Here is a 24,025-nt window from a genome sequence, read left to right on the forward strand (position 1 = left end):
CAGAAAAGACGTGATGTGTGCAGAGCCTGGCAAGCAAGTGGGGAGATCACTGCAGAGGACAAAAAGAAAACAGAGGTACTGTTTGCAAAGTTTGAAGCATACTGCAACCCAAGGAAAAACTCAACAATGCAGAGAAAACTGTTTTATGAGAGGAACCAGTGTGGAGGTGAATCTGTGGGTGAATGGGTGATGCAGCTGCGCTTGCTTGCCAAAGACTGTGCTTTTCATAATGCTGGAGATATAATTAAAGACCGTATTCTGATGGGCAGTAAGTTTAAGGAAGTTCAGGAAAAACTGCTGCAGGAAGAAGACTTAAATCTTGATGAAGCCATAAGGATTGCCAGAGCATATGAAATGTCAAGAAAGGACATGCAGGTACTGGAAGGAACACAGCACCAGATCAATGCTATAGAAACTCAAAGCAGTAGATATGGTCAAAAAAGGGCAAACAAAGGAATAAAAGGCACCTATGGCACTGGGATAAGTAATAGAGAAGCAGCTTGTGGATATTGTGGAAACATGCACCATAAAAATAGTGTCTGTCCTGCAAGGGGGCAGATCTGCAAGAAATGCAAGAAAAAAGGACACTTTGCCAGGGTGTGTAAACTGTCTTCACAAACCGGAAGGTCACAAACACGGGCTGTACACACCATAGAGGACAATGATGACAATGCAGGGTCAGACTTGGACTGCTCTCCGATATATTGCAGCGGTACAGAAAGCACATCAATCTGCAGATGAAGCAAATGTAACATTACAGATAGGGGCTATCAAAACTCCAGTCACATTCAAAATAGATACTGGAGCACAAGTAAATTGTGTGCCAAGCCACATATACTTGGAACACCTCAGGAATTAATCCCGCTTAGAGACTCTGGACCTACCGAAACTAATGGGATATGGTGGTGAAAGGCTGAAAGTAATGGGTCACTGTTATGCAAAATGCTCTTACAAGGGATTTGAAAAGGTTTTACAATTGTTTATGATAGAAACGCAAGCCCCAGCCGTACTAAGTCTCAAAACAAGTAAAGAGATTGGACTTGTGAAGATCATAATGATTGTGGATGGTGGGCATAGCGGTCTGATGAAGGCTGACATTAAACATGAATACTGTGATCTATTCAAGGGCCTCCCAGGTATAAGCCACATACGTATAAAAGAGGGTGCACAGCCTGTCATTCATGTCCCAAGGAAAATACCTCTAACTCTTGTGAATAAAGTTAGACAGGAACTCACTAGGATGAAGAAGTTGGGAGTAGTAAATAAGGTCACTGAACTATCGGAATGGGTCAGTTCTATGGTTGTGGAGAAGAACACAGGTGCAATTCGCATATGCATTGACCCACAGGATTTGAACAAAGTAATAATGAGAGAACACTACAAACTCCCCACCATGGAGGACATAACACACAAGCTAGTAGGAGCAACAGTGTTCAGTGTATTAGATGCCCAATCTGGTTACTGACAATTGCGTCTTGATGAAGCCAGCAGTTACTTCACTACTTTCAACTCCCCTGCGGGTCAATGGCGCTTCACAAGGGTACCTTTCGACATAGTGTCTGCACAGGAAATATTTCAAAAGAAATCACACGAACTGATTGCTGGTCTACATGGTATTGAAGTATTAGTTTATGATTTGTTGGTCTATAGAAAGGATCAAATAGAGCATGACAGAAACCTTACTGCTTTGCTCAATTGATGTCATGAGAAAAATCTTAAACTCAATCCAAACAAAATGCAAATTGGGATAGAAGAAATAACATACTTTGGACACGTACTAACCAAAGAGGGCTTGATGCCTGATCCAAAGAAGATTACAGCAGTTCTTAACATGAAGGCCCTAACCTCCAGAAAGGAGCTGGAGATATCACTGGGCATTTTCCACTATCTATCGAAATTCTCTCACGGCCTCACTCAACAGACAGCACCACTACGCACATTGCTTCAGAAGGATGCTATTTGGTGTTGGGATGCAAACATGGAAAGACTTTTGACAAAGTGAAGAAACTGATCACTAAACATCCAGGGCCAATACTGAAATATTTTGACGTAAATGCTGACACTGTGCTTCAAGTGGATGCATCCCAGGTTGGGTTAGGTGCTGTACTGACTCAACAAGGACATCCTGTGGCATATGCTCCATGTGCACTGATCATGACACAAGCCAATTATGCACAAATTGAGAAAGAGATGCTGGCCATTGTGGATGGATGTGAGAAATTTCACAAGTACATATATGGTCGCCCGGTAGTTGTGGAAAACGACCACAAGCCATTGGAGTACATACTACAAAAACCGCTAGCTTCTACACCTTCATGCTTGCAGCGAATGATTATGAAATTACAACAGTATGATCTCACAGTGAAGTATAAGCCTGGAAAGGAAATTCCAATGGCAGATTGCCTGTCAAGGGTGTTTCCAGAAGTACATGAAGCCAGGGATGAACCTGAGTTGGAAGAGCAGGTATATACAGTACTAGTGAACATGCCAATATCAGATGTACGGCTGGAGAAGAGAAGACAAGACACCAAACAGGATGAAGTACTAGTGAAACTAACTCATGTCATGTGCAATGGCTGGCCAGAAAAACGCAAGAAGCTGTGTCCTGAGTGCAGGAATTCCGGCCTGTGAAAGATGAACTATCCATTCATGAGGATATCATATTAATGGGTGACCTTATTCTTATTTCTAAGTCACAGCAGGCAGAAGTAATGGAACAAATTCACCAGGGACATTTGGTCATTACTCTGTGTAAGTGCAGAGCACGGGAGGTGGTTTATTGGCCTAATTTGGACTGTGATATTGAGACACTTGTGAAGATGTGTGACACCTGTCAGACGTTTCAAAAAAACAATGTGAAAGAACCTTTTACACCGTGGAATGTTCCTTCATGGGCATGGCAGAGATTGGCTACAGATATTTTTCATTTTGAAGACATCCACTACCTGATGATAGTAGACTACTACACCAAATACTTTGAACTAGTGCAGCTGGGAAGTCTAAAAGCGTCAACAGTCATATGGGCTTTTAAGACAATACTTTCAAGACATGGAGCATGTGAAGAACTTGTGTCTGACAATGGGCCACAATTCTCATGTGCTGAATTCCAATGCTTCGTGCATGAATGGGGAATCAGGCACAAACCCACAAGCCCTTATCACCCACAGGCCAATGGCCTAGCAAAGAAGTATGTTGACATAGCCAAATCCATTATTCAGAAAGTACAATCATCAGGGCAGGATGTGTACTTAGGCCTGTTAACCTATCGTGTAACACCCATTGAGGGTTTACGCTCACCTGCACAGCTAGGACCACAGTGCCTACTGCACCACATAAATTGCAGCCTCATTCTCTCCCACATGAGCGGGTAACAGCTCAGAGGATCATAAACATGAGAAAGCAAAAACTGTATTTTGCTAAATCTACCAAGTCTCTTCATCCACTGTGTGCTGGGCAAGCTGTGAGACACAAAGTCACTGGGAGAACATGGGAACCTGCTCGAATTGACAGAGAAGACAATTCACCAAAATCATATGTAGTTGAAACCAAGTGTGGACAGCAACTGAGATGAAAAAGGCATCATCTTCGTCCAGACACTACCGCTGATACTTCATCAGAAGAAGCAAATAACAAGGAAAATGAAGCGCAAACACATGATGGTACAGAATTTCTGAACTCGTATATACAGTCTACCGAGGACACCAAGGATAATGCAAGCGTATCAGCATGTGAAAATGCTGGGAGTGACTCCCAACTTGACAGCAATCCTACTGCTGATGAACAGCGGTTACGTTCTCTCGCTATGATCGAGCTATTAAACCAAAAATATGGAAAGACTTTGTATCATATTAGATGTTTTATACTTAAGAGGGAAGATGTAATGATGTGTATGCTTTATGTTATATCTCAAGTTCAATTGTTATGCCCAGTTCTTGATGCATGTTAGGAAACAGTTAACATTTCTAGTCATGTGATCTGGGGGCAGGAAATAGTTGTTGTAAGATGGATGCTGCTGAGTAAAGACAAGCCTCTGGTTCAAGCTCCTGGCTGTTTGCTTTTATATTGTGTTAAATCATCACACTAGTTGTAATGCATAATAGAAACTAGATGATCTACGTTTTGTTCTTTGCTTAAGAAAACAGTTTGTTTTATAACTGAAAACACAATGGATGCAAATAGGAATTAGAACTAAGATTCATTGAAGCAGTACTGATAGTGCTACTGGTAGCTTCATGCTTAAACTGCTAGAAATCTAAAATACAGAGAAAAGCAATTAATATCTTAAAATTTGCAAGAATTTTGTGCCATGTTGAGGCTTACTATAAATTATTAATTGTTATCAGGTTTTCAGCCATAGTTGCAAAATTTTCTTTGCATTTGTGTAGGTAGTTTATATTCCTCTAGCAGTTGTACAAGCAGTGAGCAAGGAATGACTAAAGATCACAGCTGCCATTTGTTTAAGGATATTAAAAATAGGTCCACTAAATACTGAAACTGAAAGACATCTTTGCTAGTTTTGTGTAGACTGCATAGAAAACAGTGTACTATATAGAATATAATTCTTTATTGGTCAAGTATGATTGGACACACAAGGAATTTGTCTGGTGCTCTTACTGTACATAAAAGGAAAAAAATACATTCATCAAGAATCATAAGATATAACACTTAGTCCAAGAAAATGGACATGGAAGGTGACAAAAAGTGAAAGAAACAGGAATGAAAGCAGAATGATTGTAGGATGAAAAAGTTTCAGAATGAATGAAGGTTGAAGAAAGAGGATGTGGAAGGAATAGAAAATAGAATAGTACAGTACAGTATAGTATAGTCAGCGGTGGGTTGCAGGCGTTGCGCCTCGGTACGGGCAAACTGGTGCCTGCCAAGAGTACCGGGTACCATTCCAGTACAGTGCTCCAGAGGGCCCACCCGCCTGCCCGAGCTCTTTGGCATTTCCATGCACGTGCACGGAGCACACGGCGCATGCGCAACATTCCACCAAGTACCTGGAGTGTCGCAGAAGCATCACGAGAGGTAAGGACATGTGCACGTGCGCTATGCACGTTCATGTGGTGGAGGCTGGGCCCTGTTGCAACTGTACCGGTTGCAACGGGATCCAGAACCCACCACTGAGTTTAGTATAGCATAGCATAGCATAGTATAGTCTTCTGACACCCCCCCCCCCTTCGCTCGTTCACAAATGACAGTCAGACAGAACTTCAAAGTAAATATCTTTATCAGTCCTGGCTCAAGCTGGTTGCGAGCCCAAAAATAAACGTAGATAAAGTCTCTGGCAAAAAGTTACACAGCAAAAGCAAAAACAAAAAGCTCTTACAGCAAACCAGGTTTACAGAAAGCAAATCACTTATCCAAGTGCCTCTTTGAATCTCAAAACAATGAACCACGAACGACGAACCATGAACGAACGTTGACTTCTGCTACTAAGGCATGGCACCATCCGTCTTTTATCTGCAGAAGACGACCCTAACAAGCAACAGCTGCTCATTATTCCTGCATCCCGACTCAACTCACAGCAAACTACTTCTGAGTCACAACAGTATAGTATAGTCTTCATTGGCCAATTGTGATTGGGCACATAAGGAATTTGTCTCTGGTGCATAAGCTCTCAGTGTACATACAAGCAACAAAACTGTCTTTCTAATGTTAGATTTGTTAGAAAGTACACAAAAGTGTTTATATACACAGTAAGGGAAGATTTTTATGGCATCCACCAAGACAAAAAAAAATTGAAGATGTATCCTACTTTATATCTACCCCGTTTCCCTGAAAATAAGACCTCCACAGATAATAAGCCCAATAGGGCTTTTGAGCACATGTGCTAAAATAAGCCCTCCCCTGAAAATATTGCAACACCGCAGCAGTCATGAAGTGACCACGCTCGCCGCCTCCTGTACCTCAAAAATAATACCTCCCTGAAAATAAGGCCAAGTGCTTATTTGGGGGGGGGGTCAAAAGAAAATAAGACCCTGTCTTATTTTCAGGGAAACATGGTAGGATAAATCTGACCTTTTAGCGGCCATAAGAAATTATGTTTATTTCTGCTCCCAAATCCATTCTAAATCCAGGGAATGTATACATGGCATAAACCGGATGTGTGCCATGCACTTTCTATTTATTTGAACCATACACTGGAATTTCAATAATTGGCCTCTTCTGCAAATCTGGAAAATTGGTGGCTACAGGATGTATCTTTTGGCTCGCTCTGAATGTAGTATCTGATTCCTAGAGAAATCATGACCTTTCAGAGGACTAGTAACATGAGCAAACCTCAAAGTAGCAATAGTTCTGAGAGACTTCTGCATGTAGATAATTAAATTAGCTTTTCCACATTTATTGACGTTGCAAGATACACAATTTACTTTTGCAGATGTAGCCTTTGTTGCATAATCTGCAGAGTGCTCTAGGCTGAAGATGTTAACCCCAGTAAGGTACTTTCTGTAGGCTCTCTTTTCTGGTGATCAAGTTGAAATGAACCATGAAATATTCTTGTCTGAACAGATAACACAACAGTATCTAGTTAGGTAACATATGTGTAATCCAGATTAAATCCTTTTCCTTTATGTTTCATTCTATCAATTTATTTATTGGCTAGAAGAAATAGAATAGTCTATATAGCTTAAGTTAATTCCTATGACTAAAGGGAATTTTCTCTAGAATCAGGAATACAGTTCTGTTCCGCCCTTCTTCTTACTTGAACAGGAGTTAATTTTTTTCTTTTCAGGTTTATCAGTTTGTAGATTACTGTAGATATTAATTCACTTTTTTACATCCCTAGATCTAATGTAATTTTCATATTTTATATTTTATTAAGTCAAACCAATCAAATGAACGTGTGATTGTAAATGTGTGTGTATATCTGTCTTTCCTTGTGTCTATAAATGGTGATAACAATGTGAGTTGTTTTTTTTTAAAGAAAGAAACCAAAGCAAACTAAATTATTAATAGTCCCATTCCTTACTTTTTTTGTAGAAACCAAAATAAACCTAATTCAAAAATTGAATTTCAAACTTTCAAAATAGATGAATATAACCAACAAAAATAGATTCATGTTTATAAACAGAAATGTTATCCAATAGAGTCAACTCAAAATGTGCCAATATTAAGATAAACGCAACTCATGTCAATTAGGCAATATTTTGCTGATCTCCAAAAGCAAGGAAATGCACCCAACATCTGCTAAATGTTCTCTGAAGGATCAAATATATTAAAATAAACATTTTCTGTAATGTTAGCCTATTTTAAAATAAAAAGAAACTAGGTTTACACTCGTAATGTAAGGTTCCATTTTCATGGCCCACTGAATCTGATTATTGTTGAAGTGCAATAAATAGTATTACTACAGTGTTATTATTATTATTATTCTTGTAGTACTACAATAAATAGTATTAATTTAGTTTACATATTCTGAATTCTCATAAAAATGTGTTATGAGTTTAAAGAGCTATTGATTCTTTGAAGACTTTTAACAAACATAATTTTTGAAGCAATGTGTCTAGACAATATATTTTGTAGTAAATTTGTAGCAACAATATTGATTTTGTCATATGTAGAAACAATTTATGTTCCTGTTCTTTGTATTTCTATTACAGAAAGTTAATATTGTGCCCGGTGACCCTTTTCAGGCTCACTAGCCATGCCAGGCATTGTGGTGTTCCGTCGTCGCTGGTCTGTGGGAAGTGATGATCTTGTTTTGCCTGCCATTTTTCTCTTTCTTCTTCATACAACTTGGTAAGTGAAAATATACATGAGAAGAAGACGTCTATTGTTAGGTCATAAGCCATTGATATTTGTTTTGTAATTTTCATGTCCAGGTATTAATACTACGTTGCAATTTAAAATATTCTGCTAAAGTTCATATATACAAAGCAGCATGGAAATGGATCTATGCATGTATAAGGTTCAGGCTCAAATATTTTTTTTTTATTTTTTGTTCCCCTACTATGGTTCTGTAACGTCTTCAGGGAAGTTGTTGGAGTATCCAGTTTATTCTTAAATCAGCTAAAAAGAATTTCAAAGCATCATAATTGAATTAAACAGAAAGGAAGCCACATACAGATGTTTGAAAAAGTCCTGCACGGTTTACGGTTTATGACATTTTTTGGATAGGCCATTGATTTTATGATATTTTATACAAATATAAATAAATACTGGTGGTTTTTAAATGAAAAGCATAAGCTTTTTGCAATTTAGTGTTGTTTGGATGGGGATTGTGAATTTTCTTGCATGCTTACAATGACTATGAAAACACATGCATACCCAGTGGCATATGTGTTGCAATTACTAAGGCCGATGCTAGTGTTTTGTTAACATTTTTATTGTTTGTGGCCCTGAAAAGGACCGTTTGGGTAACCAAACATGGTTACTAATGTGAAATTGGCCAGCCCTTATTGCTTATCACCAGGCGGCATTGCTTCGGCATAGACTGTATAAGCCTTTGCACGTGATCTTTGGTGACAATGTGGTGCCAGGCTGCAATAATGGATTCAGTCAGCTCCTGCTTGATCTTCGGATGCTTCTTGCTTATTTCATAACTTGCCCCCCAAGTTCTCAATTGGGTTCAAATCCGGGCTCTGAGCTGGCCAACCCAGGAGTCGAACACCATGCTTCTTCATCCACTGCTGGACGGACTTGGCTCGATGACAAGGAGTGTTGTCATCCTGGAAATAAAAGTTCTTCCCTACAAGTTGCTGAGCTGAAGGAAGCATGGTCTTTTCCAGGACTTCAACATACTGCTTGGAATTCATGATTCCCTGCATGATTTGTATCTGACCAATACCAGAAGCAGCAATACAGCCCCAGATCATCACATGCAATGGATGCTTCACAGATAGATTCAGCCAGTACGGCCTAAATTCTTCAGTTGGAAATCTTTTGACATACTTATTGCACTGATTCCCAGTCAAGTAGAAATTGCTGAAGATGACCTTGGCCCACTGTTGGTTGGTCCATTTGGCATACTTCTTGGCCCAAGCGTGTCGATGAGAACAGTGAGCGTCTGTGAGCAAAGGTTTACTTCAAGCCCTGCAGCATTTGAGCCCTCTGGCATGCAGTCTGCGACACACTGTGCTTGTGCACACTTTTACATCACATGTTTCACCCCAAATTTTTATAATCTGAGGTGAGGTGAGCTTCCTGTCAGCCATCAAAATGCATTGCAGAGCCCGATCTTGCCATTTTGTTGACTTTCTTGGTCTTCCAGAACAGAGCCTGTCATCAACTGAACCAGTTATTTGGTATTTTTCAACCACTCTGCTCACTGTGATACGATGGCATTTCACTCTCTCGGCTGTTTCTGTACAGGAGTAACCCTCTTCTTGAAGCACAATAATGAGATGCCACTACTCAATATTGGTAAAAGCAAAGGCCATCATCCTTGCCCATAGCCAGAGCTAAATTAAATTTCTCGATGCTTTTCATACCTATTTATAGTCAGAGAGTATGACAACATTGATTGGCTCATAGATTTAGCCTCTGTGCATTTTGATTGGTTAGCCAAAGCTCACTGCTAATTGGCTACTTTCAATCCTAACATTCTCAAAAATTCAAGTTGTGCTTGTTTTAGCACATAAACTCACTCAAAACCTTTAAAAGACTTTGATTATATTAATAAAAAATATGCATCTCAATCCAACTACAGAAATTTTCATCAAAGTACTAATTTTGTGTGGTTTCTATGAGTGAAAAGTTGATTAAACATGTAAATACAGCTTAAAACTGAAAGTGTGCAGGACTTTTTCGCACAGCTGTAAATTATACCCATGGTTGTAGTAGATGATAATTAATATATAAATCCACCCAAATCATACTGTCAGTGTCAAAAGAAAAGATGGAATTGATTTCTATGTAGATACTACCACTGAGAAAGCCAAACCATGTCGGCAATCGTTAAGAAACTATTAAAAACAGGGCTTCTTGGATTAATCTACATTTTGGAAGCTCAATACCTGATTAGAGGCAAATGCAATTCTTCCATATCAGCCCATTAATATTTTTGTAATTAAAGTGGGTCATACTTATTCCCAAGGAGGAAAAAAATTGAATAACTACAGTGGTGTTATCTTTATTAGAAATAAATATATACAAAACCATAAACACATTTTTGAGATCTCCAGGTTATTATACAAAATGTAACAAGAAGTTTGATGGAAGTGAGAAAGGAGATGAAGATATACAGTATGTTGAGTTGGTTGATGTTAAAAATAATAAAACTGGGTGGATGGACAATAGACACACTCCACCACCACAAAAAAACAGCACCACAAAAAACAGATTAGGAACACAAGTTAAAATAGGGAAGAAAATGGTAAGTGAGCACCTGTCTACCCTAGACAAGTTCAAATCACCAGGACCAGATGGATTACACCCCAAGGTTCTGAAGGAACTGGCAGATGTGATCGCAGAACCACTGAACTACCATATTTTTCAGAGCATAAGACACACCAGAGTATAAGACGCATCCAGATTTTGAAGAGGTAAATAATTTTAAAAAGTTTTTGCACTCTGCAGACCTCCCAAAAACGGTTTGTTTTTCAGAAAACGGGCCCATTTTTTTCTCAAAAAAGGGCATGAATAGCCTTTAGGAGGCTTGCTCCTGAGGAGTGGGACTCCCCCAAATCGAGCAAAAATTGGCCCATTTTTCATGAAAACAGGCCCATTTTTTTTCCAAAAAAAGGCATGCATAGCAATATTCCCTCTATTTTTTTTTCAGTGTGTGCCGAAAAGTATAGTGTTTGAATGGCACATTTTCATGCCTGAGCACCTGAAATTTTTTTTAGCCATAATTGCCATCAGAGCAGATGTTGGGAAGGGAGGTAAGGAGGAAAAGGGTCCCCTCCCTCTCCCTCAGATTCCCAGGAAGGAACGAAGGGAAGAGAGGGGGAGGGAAAGGAAATGGGAAAAAAGAAAAGGAAAGGAAAAGAAGAAAAGGAAAAAGAAAAGGAAATGGAAAAGAAGGAAAGGAAAAGGAAGAGAGAAAGGAAATGGGAAAGAAGAAAGGAAAGGGGAAAGGAAAGGAAATGGAAAAGAAGGAAAGGAAAGGAGAAAGGAAAGGAAATGGAAAAGAAGGAAAGGAAAGGAGAAAGGAAAGAAAATGGAAAAGAAGGAAAGGAAAAGAGAAAGAAAAGGAAGATAGAAGAAAGACAGAAAGGGAAAGAGTGGAATGGATTGGTACTGCTCAAAAATCAAGTTCAAGATATCGTGGACCCCTTTGGCTCAGGCAGTCCAACTCCATGCTGCTACCTTCTCTCCCCAAAGCGAAGGGATCACAGAAAAACTGCCGAGTCCAGAACGGGGCTTCAGATGACGCAATGCCTGAGAAACCCCAGATGTGCAGAGAAACGCAGGACAACAACCAGCAAATCCCGTTTTCCCAGAAACCGACAAAGCCCCAGAGGACCAATGGGAATTCTCCTTTCTGCAGCGTCATCAATCTCCGGGCAGAGTCTTCTTTGATTTCCCCAATCATCAGATGGAGGAGAGAGTTCGGTGCAGAGAAAGAAGGGAGGGAAGGTGGATATTTTCAGTCACATTTAAAGACATTTAAAAACACTGCGCTGCAGTTTGAAACTTCTGCGCGGTGTTTTCTTGTTACCTGCGTGACTGCGCAGGCGTGCAGCGTAGAGGGAACATTGATGCATAGCCTTTAGGAGGCATATAGAGTGCTTCTGGGGGCTGGGGGGGGGGGAATTGAGCAAGAAACACCCCGTACCAGCCTCTTTTTTAAGGGAAAAAAGGTGCGTCTTATACTCTGAAAAATACAGTATATCTTTCAAAGATCCTGGAGCACCGGAGAACTGCCAGAGGACTGGAAAAGAGATGAGGTAGTTCCCATATTCAAAAAAGGAAAAAAAATAGATCCAGGAAAGTACAGACCCATCACCCTGACCTCAATATCAGGGAAGATTCTGGAAAAGATAATCAAGCAACGAATCAGCAAACACCTAGAAGCAAACAAAGTAATAACCAAAAGCTAACGGGTTTGTCAAAAACAGATCACGCCAGACTAATCTTATTGCATTCTTTGATAAAGTGATAAAACTAGTGGTCCAGAGGAATGTTGTCGATATAATTTACTTGGACTTCAGTAAGGCATTTGACAAAGTAGACCATAATCTACTACTTGATAGAAAAGAAAAACATGGGTTAGACAGCATCACCACCAGATAGATTCGTAACTGGCTGACCAACCACACTCAATGTGTAGTCCTCAATGGAACTGCATTTACATGGAGGAAGGTATGCAATGGGGTATCCCAGGGCTCTGTTTTAAGCCTAGTATTCTTCATAATATTCATCAATGATTTGGACGAGGGGATAAATGGGGAACTCATCAAATTTGCAGACAACACCAAGCTAGCAGAAATATCCAACACTCCAGAAGATAGGTTTAAGATACAGAAGGATCTTGACAGACTTGAACATTGGGCGCTATCTAACAAAATGAAATTCAGTGGTGAAAAAGCTAACATTTAGGCAAGAAAAACAAAATGCACAGGTACAATATATGTGGTACCTTGCTCAACAGTGGTGACTGTGAGTGGGATCTTGGATTCCTAGTGGACAATTACTTAAACATGAGCCAGCAGTGTGCTGCAGCTGCCAAAAAAGCCAACACAGTTCTAGGCTGCATAAACAGAGGGATAGAATCAAGATCATGTGAAGTGTTAATACCACTTTATAATGCCTTGGTAAGGCCACAATTGAAATATTACATCCAATTTTGGTTGCCACTATGTAAAAAAGATGTTGAGATCTAGAAATAATGCAGATAAGAGCAACACAGATGACTAGGGGACTTGTGGATAAAACATATAAGGAATGGTTGCTGGAACTGAGTATGTCTAGTCTTATGATAAGAAGGACTAGGGATGACATGATAGCGATGCTCCAATATTTCAAGGGCTACCTCAAAGAAGAGGAAGTCGAACTATTCTCCAAAGCACCTGAGGGTAGGACAAGAAGCAATGGGTGGAAATTAATCAAGGAGAGAAGCAACTTAGAATTAAGGAGAAATTTCCTGACAGAACATTAATCAGTGAAACAGTTTGCCTCCAGAAGTTGTAAATGCTCCAACACTGGAAATTTTAAAGAACATATTGGATAACCATTTGTCTGAAGTGGTATAGGGTTTCCTGCCTAAGCAGGGAGTTGGTCCCTTCCAACTCTATTTTACTCCCAATCAGAGATTTAACAGAGTAGAAAAAGGGGCTTTTGTGTGAAAGGATTGATCTCTCCTTGGTTCTGATACCTAATGTTAATATCTGACCTCAGGATTCTTTTGCTGTGAGACTGGGTTTTCTGTTATGAGATTTCAAGGTTCTAATATAAAACAGATTAGTACTTGCTAGCCTAATGTCTGTTTCCCGAACTCTGCTGTTAATGGACAAAACAATAATTGTTGGTGGTAATGGCATTTATGTGTTGTCTTCATCTTGTTGGGTAGGTTCCTCATAAGCAAATAAATGTATGACATTTAGGAGCCTGTGATTGTTAAGATGCACTGTGTGGTGAGAGAATGAGAAAGTGTATGCACTCATGTGCATGCATTGGCAAGCATGGTAAATTACATGCCGGGATAAAAACAATATAATTGGCATATGGGAATTAAAAAAATGTGTGCCTGATAACATTTTCGCCTGCCCTCTGCTGACTGTTGAAGTATGTGCAGGTTTTTACTGTTCCCATTTCCAGGCTGCTTTACATGATGGAGAGATAGATAAACCTCAAGGGATTGATGCAGCCTCCTCCCCCACCCTTTGTATTGTAGTGGAAAACAGAGTGTGTTCTCGGACACCATCCAGAAATCAGTATGTGGGTGGGGAGGGGGGAAGACTTATTAGCTATCCACCAGCATTTTACTATTACAGCAGCACAAGGAATGCATAGCACCCATAAATGAATATTAACGAAATACAGGTTTGCGATATATTATCTGAGAATCCCATAACCCCCGTACCTAAAATCAACTAAAAGCAATATGATAGTCCATTTAGGAATTGAAACTTTGACATATTTACTTTATGAATAATATCAAAATAATTTATCTGTGAATATAGTATTACACATACTACAGTATCTTAGAGATACAGTAGTGGTTTACTGTGGGACAAGCTTTTATTGGCAGCAGTTAATTTCATAAACTGCAAACAGTTTGGTTATTTATATAGTACTAACTATTCCCAGCAATTTAAAAAAGAGATATTTCTTTTCTCAACTTATATAAAAGCAAAACAAACCACAACAATTTAAAAAACACTTAATTAATGTTAGGTTTCTTGTTCCTTATATGGCTAAAAGTCTTTGGTCGTGTATATATTGTCTCAAGCTTTGTCAAGTGAATGTGGCTTATGTACGGCAGGTTCATCATCCTTTCTGTGGTGCTCTTTGGACTGGCATACAATCCCAATGAGACCTGCTCTCTCAATCTGGTGGACCATGGCAGAGGTTATCTGGGTATTTTGCTCAGCTGCATGATCGCTGAAGTTGCAATCATCTGGCTCAGCATGCGTGGAAGCATCTTGTACACAGAACCTCGGGATTCCATGCAATATGTGCTATACGTCAGACTGGGTAAGAGGCAGCGGTCAAGGGTTTTTTATTAATTTTTGGTCTTGATGCAGCTGCAGTCGTGTTCTCAAAGGGTTTTCCATTCATAATATTTACAAACACTGAGTGATCCAAGTGCATTTTCAGTTGTGGCACCAAAAGATATCTGCATCTGGATATATGGCTACTGAAATTAAATATTATTTGCAAATTTAGTCACTATTTCATTACTTTTGCAGATGTGGGAAAACATACTGTTATTTCCCCCCAAATAGGAAAATATGCCTCCATAAAATCTGTTTCAATTTTTCTAGGGCGAATGCACATTTATGAATTTTTTTATTGTTAAAAATGGACAGTGTCATTAATGAAATACATATACTTTGTCTAATGCCTTGACAGTGGTGCATGTGTGCTGTTTCTTATATTCAGCAAAGACAAACATGTTAGCATGATACTTTTAAGGATAAGTAAATATAGTTTACTATTCTGTGAAAAGAAACACATACTATAATTATCTTTCTCAAACTCACCATTATTTCCTTTGTTCACTTACCATGAGCTTTCATTTGTAAAAAAATCTGATGCCTATCTACCCCTCCCAAAAGTGTGTGGAATATATTATGCTATTCACTCCAAGCTTCCAAAAAAAAAGTCTACATATATGTGGGTATATATGTGCTATAGAGAGATAAGACATTTTGGATGATTCCCTTGCTCATTTTTATAGTTAAGGTTCCCCATTATCATTCTTTAATATTTTTCTCCTAGTCTTACATTGCATGTTTATCTGGGTAAAAGTGAAAAGTTTTAGAATGACATTTATTTTTATTTAGTGTATGGCATCTACAAAGGTCATGCAATCTCTCTGATATACAACACTAATAAGACACATTATACATAGGAACAAGAAATATATGTTTAAAAATATAAGTTTAAATAAAATATCAGAAAATATATATGTGGGCAATACAGTATATGAGATAAAATATTAAATTAAGGTAAAACCATGATAAAATCATCATAAAATGTCACCATAGAATAGGATATATGCTATAATTAGATATCTAAGCAAGCTAATCACCTAACTTCTTCTGGTGTAGCTGCAATGAGATCATCCCATTTAGAATTACACATCATTGGCTAAGAATTGATGCTCAGAAATATGGTGAAATCAGTTGTTGCTGCTGCTGCTGCTGCTGCTGCTGCTGTTATTGTGTTGTTATACCATTGTACACTCTATTCTTATTGTTCCAGCAATCTTGGTGATTGAATTTGTCTACGCTATTGTGGGCATTGTTTGGTTAACCCAGTACTACAGTTCCTGCAATGATGTTACTGCCAAGAGTGTTACTTTGGGTATGTCTTTATAAGTATTTAAAATCACGTTTACGCATCATAGTGTATTGAGATTTAACCTGTTTATAGACCTAAACAAGCAAAATTTTTGAGGTCTTGCTGTTTCACTGTTGTAATTTAGTTTTGCTGAAAACATTCATGTACATTTATTCATAGGCATAACAATTAATAGTATTACAATTAGAAAGGAAATAACTGTTGAAGTCTAACTAGGCTGTGCTAAAAAAAAAAGTGTTCTATAGGCCATGATCCGGTGAAGGACTGAAGATATAGACTGAACAAAGTGGTGTAATGCATATGTAACTATTTGGGGGGGTCACTACTATTATTCACAGTATTTATACTCATTGCGCTTGCTTGATAACCTTCATTAAATATATTTTATAATATATTTATGATGTTACAGAATCTCCAAGAATATCAGAAATTTTATACAAGAATTATCTTTACCTTGTCAAAGAAAATCAAACAGGGAGTATTACTCTGTGGAAAAGAATACTTAAACTTCAAGGAAAGAGTACAAATGAGTCAGATCTGCCACTTACAAGCTGGTCCTTATCATCTGTCTCCTCTGTTTCACTAGGAATGGTCGTCTGCAACTGGGTGGTCATTTTGAGTGTCTGCATCACTGTCCTCTGCGTATTTGACCCAACAGGACGGACTTTTGTTAAATTGCGAGCCACAAAGAGGAGACAACGTAATCTAAGAACATATAACCTGAGGTAAGAAAGTTGTAATTGTAGAGGTTGACTCAGGGTTTTATAAAATAGATTTGCAATTTAGATAAATGCAAATCTATTGTTTTCAATGTAAGGTAAAGGTTCCCCTTGCACATATGTGCTAGTTGTTCCCGACTCTAGGGGCGGTGCTCATCTCCGTTTCTAAGTCAAAGAGCCCGAAGATGTATCTGTGGTCATGTGGCCAGCATGACTAAATGCCAAAGGCACACTGAGCACTGTTACCTTCCCATCAAAGTGTTCCCTATTTTTCTACTTGCATTTTTTACATGCTTTCAAACTGCTAGGTTGGCAGAACCTGGAATAAGTAACGGGTGCTCTCTCCATTACGTGGCGCTAGGGATTTGAACCCTTTGCAATGTAGATAAGCACAAATGAGTGTGTTCAATATGGCAGCAAATAGTGCAGTTTACGTATTGGGAATACTTTTTTGGAATTGTCAATAGTAAATGTCTTGTTTTTGTATGTATGTATGTATGTATGTATGTATGTACATGAATGTATGCACAATTTTGGTTTCCAGGTGATATTCTTTAATATATATATTTTGCAATATTTATAGTCCTCTTAACTATGCAGCAAAAGTCAATTTTTTTCTCATAATGATGCTATCATGTACATTAGAATAAAAGGTAGTGATTTGGCCAAGGTCATCCAAGTATAAATGGAATACATTGGATGTCATTCACCCAAAACTATAAAAGAATGTGTATTTAGTTTGTCATAACTTAATGAGCCAGGAGTATTTGACAACAAAATGGTATCTTCAGCAATGCAATTTTCTATTTTTAAAAATAAAGAAGTTAAAATAGAGCAAACATTTTTAATTAATTCAATCTAGCCAGTGTGACATTTTTTTCCCGCAAATATATAGGCTATTTGACCAAACATACAATATTAACATTTTGCATCATTTTGTTTTCCTTCAGAATCCATGGAGGATCAAACTTCTGTAATATTGCCTAGGTTGTATTGGAGATTTGAATTGAGCAGAAGTCCTTATTGGAGAATATGGTTCAGAATCTAAACAGAGTGCTAAAAAATACTGAGTAATTAAGTAGCAGAACTTCCCATTTTAAAAATGCTCATAATGTATTAACTGAGATGCAGAGTAAGGGGTCAGTCCATATTTTATTAAATGCTGACACTGATTGTATTTGAAGTAAGAGCTACATATTTTGAGAAATCCACAAAGGCAGAAAAGCTTGAAGAATTTGAAGAGAGGAAGGTACAAAAGGGAAAAGTTTCCTTTATCTCTTAAACATAAAGACTCAACAATGAGTCAAATGAGAAACAGACATGAGTAGGCTTTGTGAACACCTTTATCCGATCTGAGCCATTCTTGACATTCTTTTTCTAGGGCAACTTATGTATCTCTGTAATGTAACTATATTCCTGCAGGTGGCAGCATGTAGCCTACTTTGGCTGAACTTGAACAAATAATGCAAAGTTGGCTCAGCTACTATTTGGATGGGAGACCACTGAGAAATCCCAGAGCTGTAAACTGGACTAGGAAGTTTAAAAGAAAAAGAAAGAGAGCTTTGGAATAAGACAGTGGAAAGCCATTTCTCTTCTGCTGCAAAAGAACATTATTTTGATTACTAGGAGCTGAGCTGTATTTGAGGGAAATTTTACTTTTGTGTGGAAGTTTTAAGACAGATGACATTCAGAACTGTTCACTATTTCATTCCATATTATTCCAGTGTTTATATATTCTTGATGTTAGGCTCTTGATGTCTTTTTGATCTGGTGATTGCATTTGACTGTAATTTTTTTCTTCTTAAGGCATCGCTTGGAAGAAGGCCAGGCTAGCAGCTGGACTCGCCGTCTAAAAGTTTTTCTCTGCTGTACACGAACAAAAGATTCACAATCAGTAAGCAGCTACTGTCTTGTCATTAAAAAACAAATATAATTCATGATTTTGATAGTATTATAGTCTGAAAACTGTGGTTGATGATGAGAGGAAATATGGTACAAGTATCCTATTGGGCTATTCCATGCATACATGTTGATCCAGTGGTGCTCTGTTGTAAGAATAGAAAAGCTTTTCATAGTTGGTGCAAATAAATCTTTACAGGTAAGCTGTTCATTCATGCTTGATTAGTTGCAAAAAAGAAGAAGCCATTTTTAATTTAAGAAAAATACTTAGCTTGTAAAGGGGCCTAAAACTATTGAGTTGGCTAATTTTAAAATATATAGTAATCTTTCATTATCTTTTATTACTAAAAATATAATTAAAATGGAGTAATCAATTATTTAGATTTTTTTTCAATCATGAAACTTTTGAAAGGAATTCCACATTTTACATTAAGCAAAAGTAGTAATAACATTCCTCAGAACCATCTAATCTTGGCCTGTTTGCAGCTGTCAAGACATCTTACTTAATATGTAGTATCTGATACATGATATTGAATTGTGCAGGCATGTTCACCCACAATAAAGAAGAATAGGTGTACTGATAGCAAATACTACTGTGTAAAATGAAACTACCTGATCTAACACAGACACATACACACACAATTTTTTCTCTGAATTCCAGACGCTAGAGACAAGAAATGTTGGTCTCTATTATACTTTGCCTGTGAGTTTTCAAGGTTTAGGGTTGGAAGTCTTAAGTTGGTGGCCTTAAGGGTTGGAGGGAGGATCCTAGCCTAAATCAGTTATTGTTGTTTTGACAAATGTGATATAATAGATAATGTATTGGATAGAAAGTGAGAGGCTTAATTCAAATACCTGTTCCATTATTCTGCTTAATGCCTGCCATTCAACAAATTTTGTCACAGGCCTGATTTATATAATAACGTTAGTATATAACATGGTTTGTTGAACAAGTCACAGTGCCATGATTCACATAACACTTTCATGATGAGAGAGTGGCAATATCATGCTAAGTCAACATTAAGCAAACCATATTATATGTTTATCTATGTGTAGTAATTAGTATTTCATATTATTTCATGTTATTAGCTTTTTTTATCATATATATGGATTCAAGCATTATTTCTTGACTACTGTAGTGAAAAAAATTTAAGTAATGCTATGTAAAGGTAAAGATTCCCCTTGCACATATGTGCTACTCGTTCCCAACTCTAGGGGGCGGTGCTCATCTCCATTTCAAAGCTGAAGAGCCAGCGCTGTCCAAAGATGTTTCCGTGGTCATGGGGCCAGCATGACTAAATGACGAAGGCGTACGGAACGCTGTTATCTTCCCACCAAAGTGGTCCCTATTTTTCTACTTGCATTTTTACATGCATTCAAACTGCTAGGTTGCCAGAAACTGGGACAAGCAACAGGAGCTCACTCCATTACGTAGTGCTAGGGATTCAAACTGCTGAACTGCCAACCTCCTGATAGACAAGCTCAGTGTCTTAGCCACTGAGCCATTGCATCCCACTGTGTCCCACTATGCTATGTATATTATTTTAAACGTCTTGGAAGAAAAGTTTAATGTAAATAAAAATCAATACATTCAGCCATGTGCAGAAACTGGTAATCCAGAAATTGCTGCATTTATACATAATACCAAGGCAGCATTACTGCTTATTCAGTAATGGTTGCTTAATTCACACAAAAACTAAGTTATAAAGGATTGTTTACATACTGTAATTTTAAAAAAAGCAACTCCATTGTGGTTTAATATAATGCCTTTACCAATCCAACAAGCTAACAACTATTTCAAGTTCTTGTCTCTTGCTTGTTGCAGATTAATTTTTCACCTTTTCCTCTTTGGATCTTTCAGGATGCTTACTCTGAAATTGCATATCTCTTTGCTGAATTTTTCCGAGATCTTGACATAGTCCCATCTGATATTATAGCAGGCCTCGTTCTACTACGTCAACGACAAAGGGCAAAACGTAGTGCAGTGTTGGATGAAGTGAGTGTGAGGAATTCTCATTTTAACAATGAAAAGTGGGTGAAATCGTTACTTAAAATTACCTTCTGTGATACATTTCATTTGGAAAATACCTAATACTTCATCATAATTCACTTCCCAGCTACTTAACAGTTTCACTGTTTCTTATTGACAACATTGAATTAATAAATATTTGTTTACTGAAATAGAGGAAATTATGATTTTAAATGTCTTTCAAAAATCATATTAGTTATGAGAAAATTCCATAAAGCACCAATTCTCTCTGGTCTGATTTTTTTTTAATTAACCACTTAACAGGTTAATTTGGTCTGACTATTAATTCTAGGAATACATTGAACAAACGTCTAGGACCAATTGAGTGTTGGCAAATACTGTAATTTGGATAATGAAGACATTGCTTATTCTGAGGGATAGTTGCAAATATCCTATTAAACATTCTTTTTCGCTTTCCATCCAGAAGACGGAAAATAGATTAATGTTGGCCAAGCATCACAGCTCAGCAATATAGGTCACAACTAAAACTGTGTGAAAGTAGTGGGAATATGACAAGAGAGACAAAATAGCTATTGCCATAAGAAATATCAATGACAATTAGTGGTGATCAATTATATAACAATTTAGGTAGCTTCAGCCACCCCCACACACACAAAAGCCTTTTTTAACAATTTCAAGGCTGGTACTGTAATTATTTTAATTAAGCCTATTTTTGTGGATTAGAATCCACTATTAAATTATCATATTTGTATTCTAGTCCACAAAAATCAAGGCATAAATGTATCATTCTCTTTGAAGGATAAGGGTGGTTCAGACATGTGAAAAATAAATAAAATTGTCTATAAGATGTTACAAAACTGACAGTTGGTTTTATACATTTCTAGGCTTCAGATTCAGGTAAAAAAAATCATCAATCTCCCAGTATTCAGAGAAGAGAGAAAAACAAAGAAAAAGAAACTGACAGCACACACTTAGAATAATATACTTTCCAACTACATTAATTCAAACAAAGAAGTGTTTACTTTCCTTAAGTACAAGCTGAATATTTTAATTACATTTTTCCTAATCTATATGATTTACAGGCAAACAATGATATACTAGCTTTCTTGTCGGGAATGCCAGTTACCAGGAACACAAAATATTTGGACCTGAAAAACTCAGTAAGTTATCAGATTGTTTATTGCAGAAAATATGCAAACTCAGTGGATTAAAGGAATTAGTTGTTCTGTCTTTCCCTGGATAAACTCTTGTTCTGATCTTAGATGTTAGAGATCTATTAGATAAGGTAGAGATCTATTAGTTCATAACAACACTCATGAACGTATCTTGCCAAAGCAAACAACATATGCTATTTGACAGGTAAAGTACTGTCAAATGTAGATAAATCTAATTAATACATAAAAATCAAACAAAAAATAAATATAATTAATAATTAAAATAATTCATAAATTAAAAAGAAAACAAAAACAAACAAGACTCAAAGGGCAGACTCGATGGACCACTGAGTATTTTTTGCCATCAGTTTTCTGTGATTCTGTTTCCAGTTTCTTTTATGTCTCAGAGAATTATTGCTGTACCCTAGTTGCATTTTGAACGTTGGCCAGTTCTTTAAAAGAGGATCAGGCAGCATAAATTGCCCAGTATTTAAATGTTATCACAATAATATGACTTAGGGACTGTGTAACTCTTGAAAGATTGAAATCTAATCTGGAATAAATGCTCCATAGAAAGCTTCTACATACAAAACAAAGCTCCTGGAGCACTAGGGAACTACCAGAGCACTACAAAAGAGCCGATAAGGTTCCAATCTTCAAAAAGGGGGGAAATGTATCCAGAAAACTACAGACCAATAAGCAGCACATCAGTATCTGGGAAAATCCTTGAAAAGATAATCAAGCAGCGGATTTGCAAGCATCTAGAAATGAGCAAAGTGATTATTGGAAGTCAACATGGATTTGTTAAAAACAGATCATGCTAGACAAACCTTACTGACTTCTTTGACAAAGGGACTAACTTAATGGATTGGGGAGCTATTTGGAATATAGTTTTTTTAGACTTCAGGAAGGAATTTGACAAAGTAGATCACAACCTACTTGTTAATAAGATATAAAAATGTGGAATAGATAGCATCATCACTAAATGTATTTGCAACTGGCTGATCAATCGCACTCAGTGTATAGTCCTCAGTGAAACTACATCTACATGGAAGAAAGCATGTAGTGGGATACCTCTTCAACATCTTCATAAATGATTTAGGTGAGGGGACAGAAGGGGACCTTATTAGATTTGCAGACAACACCAAGCTGGGGGAATTGCCAAAACTTTAGAAGATAGACTCAATACTCAGAAGGATCTTGACAGACTTGAGCATTGGATCTATCAAACAAGATGCAGTTCAGTGGTGAGAAAATGTGGCAGGAAAAATCGAATGCACAGGTTCAGAATAGGTAGTATCTGGTTCAACAGTAGTAACTGTGAAAGAGAGCCATGTATCCTGGTGGATCACCACTTAAGTATGAACCAGCAGTGTGCTGCAGCTGCCAAAATAAGCATTGCAGACTTAGATGCATCAGCAGAGGGATAGCATCAAGATTACGAGAAGTGATAGTACTGATCTGTACTGCACTAGTGAAGCCACACTTGGAATACTATGTCCAGTTCTGGTCATCACGATACAAAAAAGATCCTGAGGTCCTAGAAAGAGTGTAAAGGAAAGCAACAAAGGTGATAAAGGGTCTGGAGGGTAAATCATATGATGAATGGTTAACATAACTAGGTCTGTCTAACTATTGAAGAGAAGGCCTCGGGGGTGACATGATAGCTGCCTTCCAATACTTGACGTGCTGTCACAGAGAAGAGGGGTGTTGACCTATTCTCCAAAGCATTTGAAGATATGGAAAAGGAGTAAAAAGGTGCCAAAGAGTTTTGGTCTATGTGGGTTATTTGTATTTATGTTTACTGTATTAGAATTTAAAATTGAGAAATTTTAAAATATTTATTTATTTGATTTTTGGACTCCTTGAAGAGTCCCTGGGCCACATTTTGAGAATGGCTGGCATAGGTAAACCATTTTTGTAAGCAGTTATTTGTACAAATCAGTTATTTATAGTTATTTGTACAAATGAATCAACCACTGTAGACTGTTTGCTTATAGCACTGTTTATACCTAGGTAATAGAACCATTTGAGATTTACTGGGACTTTTGTGAGTTAAATAAGCAATACTTTTGAATTAAAGCTATAAACCTCAAATGTAGACATTTTATAGCTTTAGTATACAAAAAAGATACATAAATGAAGAAAATTAAGAAAAAAGACACGATGCATATTTTGAAAACAGCTATATTTAAACATTTCATGAAACTTTATGAAATGGTATCTCTTTAATGGTATCTCTTTCCATTACATCAACACAGAACTAGCATATGATCAGTGAGCAAATACACATCATCAATCCAGGATTCTGTGTAAATCCTGTATAGAACTGTCTTTTTATCATATAA

At 37.5% G+C, this 24,025-nt stretch overlaps 1 protein-coding gene across 4 annotated transcripts in view; it reads left to right on the forward strand.

Annotated features, from left to right (window-relative positions):
- The window catches only part of DAGLA (diacylglycerol lipase alpha), a 124,848-nt gene that overhangs the window by 65,006 nt on the left and 35,817 nt on the right, over positions 1-24,025 (forward strand). For all 4 annotated transcript variants that reach the window (XM_032220016.1, XM_032220033.1, XM_032220042.1 and 1 more), the window contains 7 exons: positions 7,605-7,743; positions 14,372-14,583; positions 15,817-15,918; positions 16,502-16,640; positions 18,441-18,528; positions 20,395-20,529; positions 21,606-21,683. In XM_032220016.1, the coding sequence (XP_032075907.1) occupies positions 7,649-7,743; positions 14,372-14,583; positions 15,817-15,918; positions 16,502-16,640; positions 18,441-18,528; positions 20,395-20,529; positions 21,606-21,683 (849 nt within the window). In that variant the 5' untranslated portion in view covers positions 7,605-7,648. The remainder of the gene's footprint in view (positions 1-7,604; positions 7,744-14,371; positions 14,584-15,816; positions 15,919-16,501; positions 16,641-18,440; positions 18,529-20,394; positions 20,530-21,605; positions 21,684-24,025) is intronic.

Source organism: Thamnophis elegans, chromosome 1 (assembly GCF_009769535.1).
Source record: "Thamnophis elegans isolate rThaEle1 chromosome 1, rThaEle1.pri, whole genome shotgun sequence".
In the NCBI taxonomy this organism is placed as follows: Eukaryota; Metazoa; Chordata; class Lepidosauria; order Squamata; family Colubridae; genus Thamnophis; species Thamnophis elegans.